Source organism: Manis pentadactyla, chromosome 1 (genome assembly GCF_030020395.1).
Source record: "Manis pentadactyla isolate mManPen7 chromosome 1, mManPen7.hap1, whole genome shotgun sequence".
NCBI classification, from domain to species: Eukaryota; Metazoa; Chordata; class Mammalia; order Pholidota; family Manidae; genus Manis; species Manis pentadactyla.
In genome coordinates this window covers 180,015,942-180,031,917 of record NC_080019.1, presented here as the reverse complement: position 1 = coordinate 180,031,917, position 15,976 = coordinate 180,015,942, and the positions used below count along the sequence as shown (strand labels likewise).

At 49.4% G+C, this 15,976-nt stretch overlaps 1 protein-coding gene across 2 annotated transcripts in view; it reads left to right on the top strand.

The window, feature by feature from the left end:
• Positions 1 to 4,655: 4,655 nt before the first annotated feature.
• Positions 4,656 to 15,976, top strand: part of HEG1 (heart development protein with EGF like domains 1) — a 90,841-nt gene continuing 79,520 nt past the window's right edge. For both annotated transcript variants that reach the window (XM_036905168.2, XM_036905158.2), the window contains exon 1: positions 4,656 to 5,002. In XM_036905168.2, the coding sequence (XP_036761063.2) occupies positions 4,777 to 5,002 (226 nt within the window). In that variant the 5' untranslated portion in view covers positions 4,656 to 4,776. The remainder of the gene's footprint in view (positions 5,003 to 15,976) is intronic.

The window sequence follows — 15,976 nt, the reverse complement described above, 5'->3', positions numbered from 1 at the left end:
TGACCTCTCTCCCTCATCCTCCATATCCATCAATGTATCTTAGGGATTTTACTTCCTAAAATCTCAAATCCAAACTCTTCTTTGAACTTACAGCTATCATCTTTGTGTAAGAATTATCATTTCTCACTTGGATTCCAAGAGTTATGGCATCAGCTCTTGCTTCTTTTGAAATCATTCCCCTTATCATAGCCAGAATGATGATTTCCAATTGCAAGTCATGTCACTCCTCACCCCTTTCTCTTCTCCACTCCTACCTACCTCCTCTACTTAAAAGCTTAAAATGACTTCCCTAAATTATTAAAATAAAGCAGGAGTCTTTAAAATTGGCTACTAGGGTCTGCCAATCTGTTGCTTCAAAGTCTCCAGTTTCATTTCCCCCATGCTCTTCCTGCCCCTCTGCTCCAGCCACATTGGCTTTTTTTTGGTCCTTTACATTTATTCCACTCTCTCCTGTCTCAGGGCCTTTGCACAGACTCTGCTCACTCACCTTTGCCTGATTAGAAGCCTACGTATTAATGGCCCACACAGCTTTCAGATTGTGGCTCAATCTCATGTTTACAGGGAAACCCAAGACCCTTCCACAGAAACAGTTTAACATTTATGTTCTTTTGAGTACTGTCTGTCTCCCGCAAACCTTCAGTCTCTGTGAAGTCTAAGACTTGCCCAATGCTAGCACAGTGTCAGGCACAGAGTAGTCACTTAGTAAATATTTGCTGAATGATGAAATAAAAGAAAGAGGGTATTATGTGAGGTTGTGGGGACCCAAAGAGAATATGGCCCAGAACTTCCCAGAGAGCAGCACATAGATTTATTTAGGCAGGGGACAAGCAGATGAGAGAATGAGTAAACAGACCCAGAGAGTAGCAGGGTGATGAGCACATAGCAGAGAAGCAGGCTAGAGGAGTGGTGGTGCTTAGGCCCAGCTCACCGCCCTGGATGAAGCTCAGTCAGATGTCTATGGACTGATCCTTCAGCCCTCAGCACCCTCATCCTATGAGGTTACTGCTATGGCATGCCACTCCACACTGCCACAGATCCTACAGGGGCTCTCTCCTCAGGAACTGTGCACACTTTGGGCCTGTTCAGAGTGCAGTGTGATTAAAGGCTTTGGTTATAGCAAGAGCACCACGTGGAGCACTTCAACCAGGAGAGTTCCTGCTGCTTTCCAGACAGTGGTCTCATCATAGCCTCAGACCGACCCCAGAAGGCAGCGAAGGGTAATGACTTTTCTCCCCACTGTACAGCTGGGGAGACTGAGGTCAATAAAGATCACTTGACTTGGCCAAGAAGTGAGAACAGCTGAGGAACAGAAGCTGGAGAGAACCTAAGGTCCTCTCTCCAGGGTCCAGCAGGCAGAGCAACTGACAGAGGGGCCTCTTCAGGCAGGGCATGTGCGGCAGCAGGAGCCCACAGGCTGGCTGTTGTTGGTGTGGAAGGACCTGTCATTGCTTCTTGGAACCACAGAACACTAAAGCAGATAGGCCCTGAGAGATCATGTGATCCAACACCCTTGCTTTTTAAAGGAGGAAACGGAGGCTAGAGCAATCATTCTCCTTTAACCCTCTCACTTCTCTGCCCTACTGATATCATGTGGGTAGGACAGAGAGTGCTGCCTATACAAATACCCTCTCCCCTCCTTTGCCTATATGGCTAGCCTCTATTTCCCAACCCCTTGGCAGTTTGGTGAGTCACATGACCATGTTCTGTCCAGTGGGAAATAAGAGGATGTGAAATATGCCACTTTTAGGCATGGTCCATCAAAACCTCCTGTGTTCCCAGCTCCATGTTCTTTTCAATCCTCCCTGATTGGGATGTCAATTCCAAGGGCAACTGTGGAAGCCATACATTCGAGAGTGGCAGAGTTGCTGTAGTGTGGAAGCCTGAAGATTCTATGAAGACCACTGCTGAGCTGAACATCAGTGCCTAAGGCTGTAAGTGAACAGGATGAATACAACACCTGTTTTGCTGCATTTGGAGGGCCTATTTGTTACTGCAGCCTAGCTTAACCCTAATCTAACTAACACAAGTAAAACAGGAATAGCTGTGCATAGGTTCTGACTACATACAGCATTGGGTGGTACAGACACTGGGCTTGCTGCTGGTCTCACCGTCAGCCGCCTCAGAATGTCCCCATTCTCACTTCTGGGGAGGTTAGGAATGCCTGACTCCTAACTCATGCAGTCTAGGAAATTGGTCCGAGCAGGCTTCCCACCTGTTTAGTTCTAGATAGACTCCCAGAGCTGGAATGGATCTGAGCTGTCACCTGATTTATTCCCCTGGCTCCAGACAGGTCCTCTTCTAAGCCATCTGAGGTAAGTAGAAATCTTGTCTGGATTTTTATCCTGGGAAGGACATACTACAAATATCCTTAAACACCTGTTTCATACCTCCTTGCAGCTGTGTCAGAGGTCTGAGCCCTAGAACAGCAGAGCTGGAGCGCTCCTTCACAATCATCCAAGACAATCTTTGTTTTACAGATGAGGAAACTGAGGCCCAGATCACATAGTTAAACAGTGGTAAAGTCAGGACAAGAAACAATGGCGTTAAGACCAAGCTGACTACTCTGTCCAAGGTTTTATCCACCTCCAGCTCTCTTGTTCTGTCCTAGGAGAATACAAAGACAGGCTGGGGTCCATCTGCACTGTGATCAGGCTTTCCAGGTTCTCCTGTGTCTGCCCCTCCTCATCCACAGGTTAAGTCCTAACCAGCTGATGTGAACTTGGTCATTGCTCTTAGGAGGCAGAGGGTATTAGAGAGAGATGAATCCCTGGGGCCTGCAGGGGAGCAACGTGTGGCAGGGGCATGTCTGCTCCTTGGGCCTTGGCAGTGAAGGCAGATTCTCCAGTAGGATCTCTGAATCCACACAAGAAACCTGTAAGGGGCATTTTAAACCCCTGAATGTTACTGGTTTCCTTGGAGGGCAACTCATGCCATGTGAAACATTCTCTGAGGAAGGGAGGGAGCAACAGTGATCAGAAGCTCTGAGAACAGCATCTTGCTGGTTGGGGCTTATTTATCTGTGTCTGGGCAGCTGGGCAGTCCTGCCTGTTAATATGAGAGCAGGATCTCAAGAAGTTGAGCTGGGCCATGAGAGCAAACCATGTTAATTACAGGGAGGTGTCTATATAAGTACTTTCTTGGAAAGACCTGGAAATTCCACATAAGAGTCCTGAAAAGTTGGGTTTGTTTTGTGGCTCTTTAAAAATAAAATAAAATCGCTACTCTTCACCCGATTTAAGGTGAGCTTGTTTATCCTGAGCATCCTTTATGTTTTCTGCCAGCTGACTCATTTGGACTGACTCACCAGAAAGTGGACCTGGGTCCATCTGCAGCTGCCCTGGACACCACAACCTGCTTGTTCCCCTGGAGGCGGGTCCTGGAGCTCTGCAGACAGCAACAGAGAGGAGCAGAGAAATGGGGTGGAAAGACAGGCCTTGAAAGGAAAGCTTTATTCATAGTTTCTTGAGCATCTGGTGGTCAGAAGGGGTCCCTAGATCAACTGATGAGACACCCCTGGCCCTCCAGGAGCTCCAGTATTGGTTTCAGTGGAGACAGTCTGGAATATTGCAAACTCTGAACTATGGGACCAGAATTAATGATGCCACACGTTCATTCACAGATAAATCCCTTAATCTTTGGGTCTAGCTTCAGAATCTTGAGCAAGGTATTTTCTCATTGTGAGGCCTTCTTTCTTCACCCAGAAATGTAGAGGCTCCCAGTTCTAAAATTTAGACATTTTATCCTTTATCTACTAGGAAGCGAGGGTTATTGACACAAATAGAACGTTGTTTACCAGGAAAATTTGTTCAGACTTTATCTTCTAATCTGTCCTGAAGGTTTGCATTTAAAATTCAGTGATCTCTGTGTGTGCTTTTGTTCAATCTGCAATCTGCAACCCTTTCCCCGATTGCGAGTTTGCCTAGCCCTGACTGAATTCAGTTTTCTTTTCCCTGCAGCCTGTTTGGGTGTCCTGGTGGTGACATTTCTGCAGCACTCTGGTGTGAGCCAAAGGCAGTGGTCGGATGGGGATGGAATCCAGGCTGGAGAGGGCGCGGTGGGAATAGGATGACTCCCGCTTTGGCGGCAGGGCGAGGTGTTAGGCTTGGCAACAGCGAACTCAGCACCAGCCCTGGGGTCTGCAGGAGTAGCGGTGGTGGCGGTGGTGGTGGGGAGCACATCAAATTGGGAGGGGCAGCGACCAGGCGGGGTGGGGAGCAGGGGAACAGGTTTCACTTCTCCTGCATCAGAACGCTTCGTTTAATCTGGTCAGTGCAAATCCCATTAGCCAGTACCTGCTTTTCATCGATTGATTGTGCATTTAAGGAGTTGAGAAATTCTTTTCTCCATTCGGAACACTCGGTTTTTCCCATTTCTCTCCAAATGGCAGAGCGATACGAACGCGAGTGGGGGGCGCGCGCGTGCGTGGCCGAAGTCGACCGGCGCTGCGGGTCTGCGCGCGGCCCCCGCCGGCCGCTCCGGACGCCCGCCCCCGCCCGGGCCGCCGCGCGGCCGGTGATGTCAGCCCGAGGAGGAGCCGCCCGCCGCGCCCCGCCCGGGCTCATTAGCATGTAGCGGCGCCGGGGCCGCCTCCGCCGCGCGCCCACCCTGCCTCCGGCCACCCTCCCGCGGCTCCCACAACTTTTGAGGCGGGGACGGCGCTCGCAGCGGCACTTCGCTCACTTCCCGGCCCCACGCGGCAGACGCCGCCGCTCCCCTCGCCCGCGGCCGCCCGCGCCCACCCGCGCGCCCGGCATGTGAGCGCGGCGCGCCGCCACCATGGCCTCGCCGCGCGCCTCGCGGGGGCCGCCGCCGCTGCTGCTCTTGCTGCTCCTGCTGCCGGCCGCCCCCGGGACAAGGGGCCGGACGCCCTCCCCGGCCCGCGGCGGCCCCGAGAGCGAGCCGCCGCCGCCCGCGCCCCCCGGCCCCGGCCAGGCAGGCCCCGCGCCGGGCGCCGCGACGCGGCCGGGACCCTCGGGCCGGGCGCCCCGAGGCGGGAGCGCGGGTGAGTGAGAGCGGGTCGCGCCCCCGCCCCAGACCCCTCCGCTTCCCGGGCGTCGGGGGCCCCTGCGGGTGGGCCGGGAGCGCGGGCAGCGAGCGGGGAGAGGGATTCCCAAGCGCTTTTCGCGGGTGGCTGGACCGGGGATGTGACCGGCCTGTTCCCCACCTCCTGGGGGGACACTTACCTCCCACGGTGTACCCGAGCCCGCACTCCCCGCCACCCCTCCAACACACTCCTCCCTTAAGAAAAAGAAAAGAAAAAACGAAAACCTTCCAAAAGCTCCTCCTCTCCCACCTTGAGGTGATAAATCCGGCCCACCCATTCCCCAAGTACATTCTTTTCCTATAGGTACAGAAATGGCCTCTCCAGGTACAGAGCCCGACTTTCAAATATAAGCAACTGATTTTTTAAGGGTTCCAGCCCTGAGGATATTATAAAGGACAAAGTTTGTAGTTGGAAACAGAACACTACTAGTTCACTTTAAAAGCAGAGGGACTAGAGGGACAGCGTGGGGCTCAGGGATTGAGAGGTCGAACTCCTGCAAAACAAACACTGACCCAGGGCAGCCCCTGAGCCTCTTCCTCCCCTTTCTCCATGTGGGCTGCTGCTCTATACATAGCCACTGCCGGTCCTGCTCAGAGAGGGACCCGCCTTCTCTCCTCTGGACCTTTTTATCCAGTTCCTTCTTTAGGTCTGAAAGAAATGCTAAGGACTGAGTGGAATTCCAGCAATGAAACCGTTGTGACCTTGGGAATGTCACCTCTTTTGATCTCAGTTTCTCTATCTGTGAAATGGAAGTAATGATTTCTGTTCCTTCTAGCCTGCCCAGTGGTAATGTGAAAAAATGAAAGTAAAAATAAACGGAAAGTGCTTTGCACAAAGTCAGCAATAAGGTGCTGGTAGCCACTGCCTTACTGTGAGAGACACGAGGCATATGCTCTTAGAGTTTTCCTGGAAAAGCAAGGTTTCTTGCTTTCCTGAGTATTTGGAGTTTAGGTGGAGGCTGGGAAGATTTCATCTTCCTGGCACTTCATTTAAGTTTCTCTTATCACACAAACTTTCTGGTATAGGAATTAGCTTGATTCCTGGAACCTAGGGATGCTTCCTCTGATTAAATAAAAAATAAGTTAAAAAAAAATCAGATTCTCCAGAAATCTCAACAACATTCAATACACCCATCACTGCAAAAAGCTAAGTGCTTGTGAATTTCTAAATCACTGGCACAATATTGAGAAACAGTAAGGGAAAGGAGAAGAGAAAGCTTGGAAGGACCTGCTGGAGATAACGAACCACAGTGGCTCTGCCTTTAAATCACTTAAAACAGATTGTTTTTTAAGTTCCATGAGAAGGAATCAAGAACCTGAAAGAGAACAATTCCTGGCTTCCTCGCAGTAAAGAAAATAAGGAACACTGTTGTTTGTGAGTTTCCTAAATAGCAAGTTGGGTGCAGAGGATTGAGACCATTTCAGAGGAGGCAGCCAGGACCTGAAGGCCGGTTTCTCTGGCTGGTAGTCAGGCTTTCTTAGCTGTGGGGCCCCAGTCTTATTAGGGGATGGGTTGGAGGGATGCTGACTTGCGGGGCCCTGGCTGGATGAGTCTCCTTCCTTCTCTTATGGCTGGGAATCCCCACACGTTTCAGAGAGGTGGGTGTTACAGGGGGAGGGACAGAGGCAACTGACTTGGGGTGCTCAGCAGGTAAGAACTGCGGTTGGTTGATCTCCTTTGCTAGTTAGGGCCCCCTCCTGCTCTGCCTTAAGTAACCCACACTACCTCACAGATGTGGCAGGTAACACTGCCAGTCTTGGCTTTGCAACCTTCCCAGTTTGATTCATTTTGGGAGGTGAGAGCCATGGAGGCTTCAGGTGCATGAGGCTATGGAGGAATGCATGTGAGAGTCCCAGAGGGCAGGTAGGCAGGAGCCAGAGTGGTCCAACATTTTTCTTAGAAGGTCCTTAAGAGGGTGTCTCGTGATACCCCCACAAAGACTTCCTACCAAGCACCTGCTTTCCAGCTGATCTAAGGTTGAATCTCAGGTGGGATGTTAGAAAGGTGAGATTAGAGGAGAGGAAATTGATTACCTGTGAAAACTGCTAGAGCTATTAACATGGCTGGGGACCCAGGCATCACCCATGCTCCCTTTTTGGTAGTGGCTCAAAGAAGGTTACTTAGGGAGAAAAAGAAACAATGAACAAAAAAGCCAGCGTTAAGTGATTTCAGTGAGTCCATGTTTCCTAATAACTTAAGAGGATATTACTCTGTACCCTTTTAGTTTGGCCACCATGTATCCCAAGGTACAATTGGTTATTTCCCAAGGCAGTGATGTCTTGACACTGAAAGGTCCATACTGTGTCCCATGTGGATATCTGCACCCCTGGCAGATAGCTGCCCAGGCTCTTCACTATTCCTGTGTTTGGGAGGTGCTTGTGCCTGCTGGTAATGCGCTCTGGACTCTTACAAGTAATGTGCTTCATCTGATTGCTGGGGAAGCTGCCTGCAGTCCCTTCTGCTGTGGGGATGTGCCTGTCCCTCATAGCTTGGGCTTCCAAATACACAGTGTCAACAGCAGGGACCAGAGGTGCCTTTTTCTTCCCTGGGACCATTTCTAGCCCTTTTCCTCTTGGCAGAATTCTCACTGTTGAGTAACTGTGCTTGCATTCCATCTGTGGGTGGTTTGACTGCATTAGACTGCAGGTCCCTGGACAGCAGCCCCCCATTTGTGTAGCCATGGGTAAGCTTTTGTACGCATCCAGCACCCTGTTGGCTGTTCAGCCATTGTTTCAGCCAGTGGAGATAAAGGATCCTGAGCCTGGAAGCTTTTCTTTTTCTCTGTGTGTGTTTGTGTGTGTGTGTGTGTATTTAACAACTCATGGCTTCTGAGCCCCAGTTCTGAGTGCTTAAGTTTATACACCTTGATTTTTGCAATTCATAGGTCATACTTTAATTGTGAGATCTGCAGATGAGAGAGGAAAAAAGGCTTAAGTCATAATGAAAATCAATACAGAAGGAAAGAACTTTCCCACCCAAAAGGGAAATGACGCTGAGTAGCTGAGCAGCCAGCCCAAGGAATAATAATCTTAGAAAAATGGAGCTCCCTAGAGGAAAGGAAGCGCTGTGAGCCCAGCCTCTTCTGGCCTGTGTTACATAGTTATCGCCTGAATTGCTGTAACTTTGTGGGCCAACTTTGTCATCTAGCGTTAGCTGCTGGGAGAACCATTAAACAGAGCAGTGAAGACCTGGGCTGGGCAGGAGGGGCTTTCTTCCAGATGTGGCCGCCTTTCCCTGCGGTGGTGGTGGGGATTTCTGAGAAGTCCCTTTGCTTTGATGGAGAGTGTCCCAAAGAGGCGGGGTGTGTAGAAAGGGACTCTGTGTGGTGTGTGTGTGCATGTGTGTTTAAAAGCCACATCCGTTTAGCCTTGCAAGAGCCCTTTTATTGCTTCTCTTGGTGGGTGCAAATTCTGAACTGGTATTTTCTACCTGAGAACTGTGTGGTGGGTAGAGAGAGAATGAAAGGTGTTTGATGCCCAGCTGGGCAGCTGTTGCATCCCTAATCCTGGGGAGCTGGGGAAGGACCCTCTGCCCTCCCCGTGGTCTCTGTGGTCTCTGCTTCCAGCAGCTCTACCCTGCTGGCTGACAACAGTGTTCTTGGAGTTAAGTTGTTGTCTCAGAGACGTTCAGAAAGAAAAGAACAGATGGCAGTTGTGGTTTCTTTAGCCCTTACTGCCTTCGTCAGTGGCTCCCTCTGCCCCCGCTGCCTTTTGTATGAACTGGAGGCTTGGACTGCCATAAGTGTCCCTGCCTCTGAAGAATGGGAGGGTAGCAGCAGGGAAGCTTTGGTCTCTCACTGGACTTCTCTGAGCACCTGCCGGCGGTCTGATTGGGGCTTTTGCATTCCTCATCCCATCTTAACCCGAAAAACAATCCTGGGAGGGATGAAATTTCCCTTCTACAATTGTGGAAACTGAAGCCTGGTGAGGTTAGATCACACAGTAAATGGAGAAGGCAGAATGTTAATCAATTTGATCATATCTGTTTGTTCTTTCCCAGTATCCTCCGTTTTGTCATGGGTAAATGCGGAGAGTTGTGTTCAAAGACCTTCTCCAGTACATTCTTCTTCCTCAGTCCCTTGCTCTTGCCTTTTATTAGAGAGCAGGGACCAGGAATGGGATGAGAGATGGCGTGAGGTGACAGTGGTGATGCGGACAACCTGCAGAGGAGAGATGCGAACAAAAAATTTCATTTGGAAATTGCTGGAAACAAGACCACAAGCCTTTATACATGTATAGAATGATTGTGGATTATGCCCTATTCATATGCTAATCCATAGGGAATTAATGTCATAGGTAGCTACATTGATTATCAACCAAACCAAAATGAATTGGTGACATTCTTAATGGGCTCTCTCCTGGGAGCATGGCTGACATTATGGGGCAGTTGTTGTGAATACCTAGTCAGTGGGAGGAGAGGCTGAATGGTACCTCTATTCCAGTGCTAGAGAATTGTTTTCTTTTTAATGTCTGTGCCCACTTCTACACACTTGCCGTTCAACTTGCATAGACAGAAACAAATGTTTCTATCCTGTCTTTTCCCTCTTCTCTTGCTGGAGCATGGCAGATGTCTCGGTCTGTGTCATGCCTGACCAATTTGTAAATCAGAAGCTGTTCACTGAGTCCTTTCTGTGTATGAGGGGCTGCGCCAGGTATGTGGAGGCTGTAGCACAAGTTGGCAGTGCCCCCAGGAAAATGGGCAGTCCTGCTGGAGCACAAACTTGGGAACTGTAAAAACTGACCTAGTGATGCATGAGTGATTTAACTGAAGAAATGTCATTAGAAGATCACACTGACCTAAGAAATGGTGTGGGTGGAGATGGTCTGCATCATGCACAGGGAGAGGGCTCTGGGTAGGGAGAAATGCCAGGGAGAAGGAAGGGGTTGTCTGGGAGGTGGAGCGACAGAGAGATGGGGAGGGAATTGGCATCAGCAAAATCCGAAATATTGGGAAACTCAAAACCTTTTAATTGGGAGTGGTCAGAAACCCTGGGGAGAGCACTTGGGGAGACTGCTTAGGCTCCGGGATAACTGGGGTCATTGTAGACTAAACGGGAAAGGAGGATTAGGACGGTTGTGGAGGGCTTTCGAGGCGTTTGTTTTTGTCACATCTGCACTGAGGAGCCCTTGACAGCTTTGAGGAAGGAGCAGGGTCGTTTGCTTGTTCTGTGTTCATCTGTGCTTGGTGCTGGGGCCCCTGTATATGCCACCATACAGATCTGCTCTCGCTATAGCCCATGCTTACATCAGAAATATCAGCATGCCAGCAGGCATTGTATCCAGGCTCTGGGAGGAGAAGACTGAGGGTGAGCATGACCTAGAACGGGGGTAGCAGAAATGGAAAGGGAGCCATCCAAGGGCCCTTTAAGAGTAAGGCAGGACCACCTGTGAGCAGCTGGCTGTGGGGATAACGGGAGAGGGTGGAGAGGTGCTGCTTTGCTGTGAGGGAGGCTGCTTAGGTGCTGTCACTGTAAAGCTGGCAGCTTTCCTGAGGGATGTGTTCTGCAGACAGCTGAGATTGTGGAAGTGAACTAGCGAGAAGCTGGGGCTAGATAGAGCCCGGAGGGGCGAACTTCAGCAGCAGTTGCAGCCGCTGGCAGGGAGGAAGCCGGCTCTGGCCAGGTGGAGAACGTCCAGCATAGGTGGTGAAGAAGGAGGGGAGCCTGCCCTGGAGCCAGCCCAGCCTGAAGGCGCAGAGAGGGCCTGGCAGTTTGGAAGCTGGCTGTGGAGGGGCGAACAATTAGATGCATGAAATGTGACGGTCCATGAAGGTCCATGTGAGTGAACATGTATGCGCCTGGACTTGTCTCGTCTGAGTGAAGAGGAAGAGGGAGGTGGGGAGAATGAGGCCTGAGGAAAGGCCGTTGGATTGGTTCTGAGAAGTTCAGGGAGTTCAGGGTGCAGGAAGAAGGCTGCTCATCGTGTGGAGACTGCAGATGAGTGTTGGCCTCCCTGGGCAGGTTCCCAGTGACGTGAAAGAGTAAAAGCAGAGAGAGCCAGAACTCTTGATTCCCACTGTCTAAACCTGTTGTCAACTTCTGACTCTTCCCATGTCCGGATTTGGCAACACAACCCACCTAGTTACTTACACGAGAAGCGTGGAAACCACCCTCTGCTCCTCCTCTTTCCTCATCCTCTACATTTTTTTTTTTGTCAACTCCAGTTGATTCTGTTTCCAGAATATATCACAAATCTTCTCTCTTCATCTGCACTGCTCTTTTCTGTTCTTTGTGTCTATTCATGTGCTTCCTCTAATCCATGCCCACAGAAGCCAAAGTGACCTTAAAGTGTACTTCACGTCACCTCACTCTCAGGCTGCAGGCCCTCTAAGGGCTTTGCATGATACTTAGTATAAAATCTGGACTCCTGCTGGAATACAAGGTCCCCAGGAGCTGACCCTGCCAACTCTCTGGTCCTTCTTTCTCCACTCCCCTCTTCTCACCACACCAGATAGATGTTTATTCATGCCAAGCTCCGTTCTGTCTTGGAGACTAGACACATGGTGTCTCCTTGCCTGTAGGGGGACCAGCCTTCCAGGCAGAGGGAACAGCTGGTGCAAAGGCCTTGAGGCCAGAACAAGTTTGCATGTTTCAGGATTGGAAAGAAGGAAGGCCTTGGTGGCTGGGTCACATTGGGCCAGGAGAACCATGCTAAGAAGTTCAGATTTTATACTAGGTGCTGTGAGGGGTCTTAACAAAGGAGTGATGTGGACTAGATTGGGAAGACAGGAAAGGAGGTGAAGGTGGGAAGCTAGGGCTAGTTCAGCACCTGACACATGGTAAGCGCTCCTGGTTTTTGTTGCATAAGTGATTGCAAAAGGGGAATATGGGTCCAGATGCAAAAGTTGCAGGTGGCAAGAGGAGTGCATGCTTGCAGTAGTATCTCTCTGACTGAGCTGCCTTCATGTTCCTGGGTCATCAAAAAATGGGGTGGGCTAGCCAATACCTTCTTCATACTTTACTCCCCAGTGCAATATGACAGTGGTCTGGACCATCTCCTGCAGATGAGAGACAGGGTAGAGGGGCTGCCATTGGAGCAGAGAGTCCTGTCTCCTGGCTGTAGTGGGATGATCTCTCGAGTCAAGGGTTTGGATGTACGTCTCTGGTGTGTTTGCCTTTTGCTTGCCTTCCTGCTTTCCTGACAGCCCAGGAACTGTAGAGGATGAGGACACATCTCTCCCTCAGCAAGCAAGGGGGCCCCTGTTCCCTGACACTTGTTTCCCCTGCCAGACCAGCGCCCCTCAGTCAGCCCAGAGAAGCCTGCCTTGCTGGCAGTCAGCAGTGAGGCCATAAGGTGATACTTCTGGCTTAGGCTTAGGATGAAGAACTAGTGTTATGGTATTTCCAAGCTGCATGGCTGTCTGTTTTTTAGAATTATAGCTTTCATTTTTTCTGAATATGAAAGTTTTATGTGTTTATTATATACAATTTGGAAGTTATAGGAAAGTAAAAGAAACAAAATACCACCTAATCCAGTGGCTAGAAATGCATTAAAACATTAGCAATTATTATTTTTCATTTACATGGAATATAAAATTTTATATATATAAATGTATAAAATATATGCAAAGCATTTAAAATGTATTTAAAATATAAAATATGTAAAATGCACATGTACATATATACCCAGTCTATGTGTACACCCATATGAATATCCAGAGTGGATGCTGTTCCATTATACTGTAACTTTTTTCCCCCCATATTTCTTTTCTTTATTGGACATATAGACATATTCTGGTTTTCCACTATCAAAAACAATGCTGTGGTCTTTGTGTATCGGTTTTGTATATGTCTCCAATTATTTGTTTAGTGTTAGTTCCTGGATGTGGAACATTGTAAGATTCTGGACAATACTCCCAAATGGTCCCTTAGAATCATACCAGATCACAACTGTCACCATCTTTACCTGATTATGTAGATCTCACCAGATCCTGGTTGTCACCAGGTATTTTGATTAAAATGAATCCGCTTTCTCCACCTTTCTCTCAAACACAGAATTTTCAGATAGTGGAGGGTATGTATGGGTGGTGGGAATGGTCAATCACAGCATCTCTCTGGCAATCTGGGGCTCCACCTCATCCTCTGGTCTGAGACAAACTGAAGAGAGGATGTTTTGGTGGGTGACTGGCTTTGTATGGTGCCTGACCAGCAGGAAGCACGGTGGACACTGCTGATGGAAGTGGATTCCTCCAGGCCAGTTCAGCAAGTTATCCACCATGGTTGTGCCAAAGGTAACTACCTCTGGGCAGGGAGACAGTCTAGCAAAGTGCTTTGGCAAAGTGGCCGGGCAGCAGAAGGAGAACACAGGTATTTTAGAAAGAACTGGAATGCAAAACTTGGGATGGGGCAAGAGAATGCCACAGAGACCTCATGTCTTTCTAAATTAGAGCCTTTTCAGTGGCAATAATTGATCCTTTAAATTGTGGAGTTCTAGACAAATCACATTTCGGTTTTAGGTCTGTAACAACATTTTGAGAATTGTCTTTACATTCAGAGAATCCTTGACTCTCTAGAAGGGACCTTAAAAGATTCATCTTTATTCATTAAATGACAGGAAGACTTATTTCCAAAATAAAGGGATGAAGGGCTCACGTTGTTTTGCCTCATCTACTCTGGTTGATTTCTAGCCAGCGTCAGTAAGTTTCACTGTGCACAGAAACTTTTCATCTCTTTGTTCAGGGCATGATGCAGGATGTGAGGTCACTTAGATTGGGAGATTATCTGACAAATCCAGGCACTTCCAACTAAGTGAAGTGACTCCCTGCAGCTCCTAGACATGGTTATTCTGGAAAAGGTTCTGGAAACCAGTGAAGCAGTTTCACAACCATGACAGTGATAGTTAGAGCTACAGTTTGGGGTGGAAATGGGCTCCAGCAGCCTGGAGTGGCTAGAGGTGAAAGCTGGTCTGGAAGGTTCAGGTCACTTTGTCACAGTGAACTTTGGGCAAACCGTTTCCACCTCTGGGTCTCCATTTCTTTGTCTATGAAATTAGAGGTTGGTCTATTCCATGCTAAAAGCTCCCTTTCTGAGAGGGCCCATCTTTATCCTGTGAACACCCTCCCCACTTCCCCGATGCTGGCATGAAGTGTGTGGGGACTCAGCACCTGGCTTCTTAGCTCAGGGTCTGGGAGCTGCAGGAACTTGTGCGAGGGACGAGGACAAGGATCTGCAAGTGCACCTGTGAGCCCGCCAGACCTGCAGCTCCTCAAGAGGAAGACCAAGTTATATCTGTCCTTGTTCCTTAGCACCTAGCACAGGTCTTGGCCCTCGAGCCTCTGTCCAACTTACGGCTGCCCACTGCCCAGGTGGCATAGTGCCTGCATATCTAAGGCTCCTGTCAAAAGATCTCTTAAGAAGCTGACAAGACCATCTGCAAGGTCAATAGAGGCTCTTAAAGATGGGTACATTGCTTGTGCTTAACATTTTGGTTCTGGGGTACTTGAGCTTCATGGTCCTGTTCTGGCTTCCCTGTCATGTGAAAGCATTTGAGGAAAGCTTACAGGTCAGATGGCATGGTGGGCAGGCCCTGTGTCCACAGTTCTGTGTTGTTGGGGGCTTGAAGGGAGGCTTTGACCTCGCTGGAGGCCCCAAATAATGGCAGCCCGCACCTCTCATTCCCGGGAAGTAGCGTGGCTGCTGGGGCCAAGGAGATGGATTCAGTGAGTTAGACAAACTTCAGCTCAGCATCTTTGGTAAGCTGGGAGGTGAAAAGCAGTAAGAGAGACGGGTGAATGAGAAGAGGCGGCAGGCGGGGTCAGGCTCTCCGCCTGGCCCTGTGCCATCCTGGGCCCTCTGAACTGAAGCAATTATGCTGGAGGAAAGAGCAGCAAGGATAGAGGGGAGAGGCCCCTGGCTGTCATCTGGTAAGATGTCATTCTTTGTGCAAGGTCCTAACTAGTCACTATCACACCCAGTACTGTCGAAAACCACTCCGTTTTCCTTCCCTGGGTGGTAAGAGGAGATGGAAACAGCTTCATTGTGGAGCCAGGTTTTAGTCCTGTAGTCTCTGGGGCCACCAGGACTCTTCTTATGCCATGCAGGGAGACTTTCTGGGATCATCTTGCCGGGGTGCAGTGAAACCCTGCTGGCTTTGCTGTCACAGACCCGGGGAGGTCCCAGCTTGGGGGTCAGGCAGCCTCTAAACCTGTGCCACTGGCCATTTGTGGGAATTTATAGGCTATTTAGCCTCTCTGTGCCTTCCATTTCTCATCTGTCAACTATTAATAGGCCCTACTCAGAAATATAAGTGTCATATGCACCCTGTAAGGCAGATTGCTGGTGCCCGGGCAGGAGGGCTCTGAACATACAGCTCATGATGATGCTCCTGAAATGAATGCCTATCCATACTGACCTTTGTATTGATGACAATACCCTCTTCACCTCCAGGCTTATTGGATAGGGTACTGGTTCTTAATGCAAAGAGCTCAAGTCCACCTTCCAAGGACCTCTGTTACCTGGTCCTCTCCCACCCTGGGCCCTGCCAACCTCTCCTCTTGGTATTCCTAGAACTCTCTCCATCCTTAGCTTCAAATGCAGGGAGGAAGGAGTAAGATTTGAAGCTTTGAAGTTAGACTAAGGCCACGGGCTTCACCTGTAATCATCTGAGACCACATTAATGCATATGAAGCAATTAGAATTCAATAAAAACAGTATATGAGGTGTGACCCCAAAATAATAAGCCTTTCAAAATCGATCATACTAGGACCTCTGTGGCCAGTGAGTGTCCTCTTTCAGGTTGGAACCTTTAGGGTTACTGATTCTCAAAAGCATTTGAAGGAGTTGGGAGCCAGCTTTAGAGCCAGTGCATGGGCTGCAGCAACTAGCTGGTGTTTCTCTGCAGTTAAACCTCCGCCTGGATCCACCGTGTGGTCACTGTCTCAATCGCCTGCATCAGTCATGAGACTGGGCTTTGACTCTTTGTTTCCAAAATAATC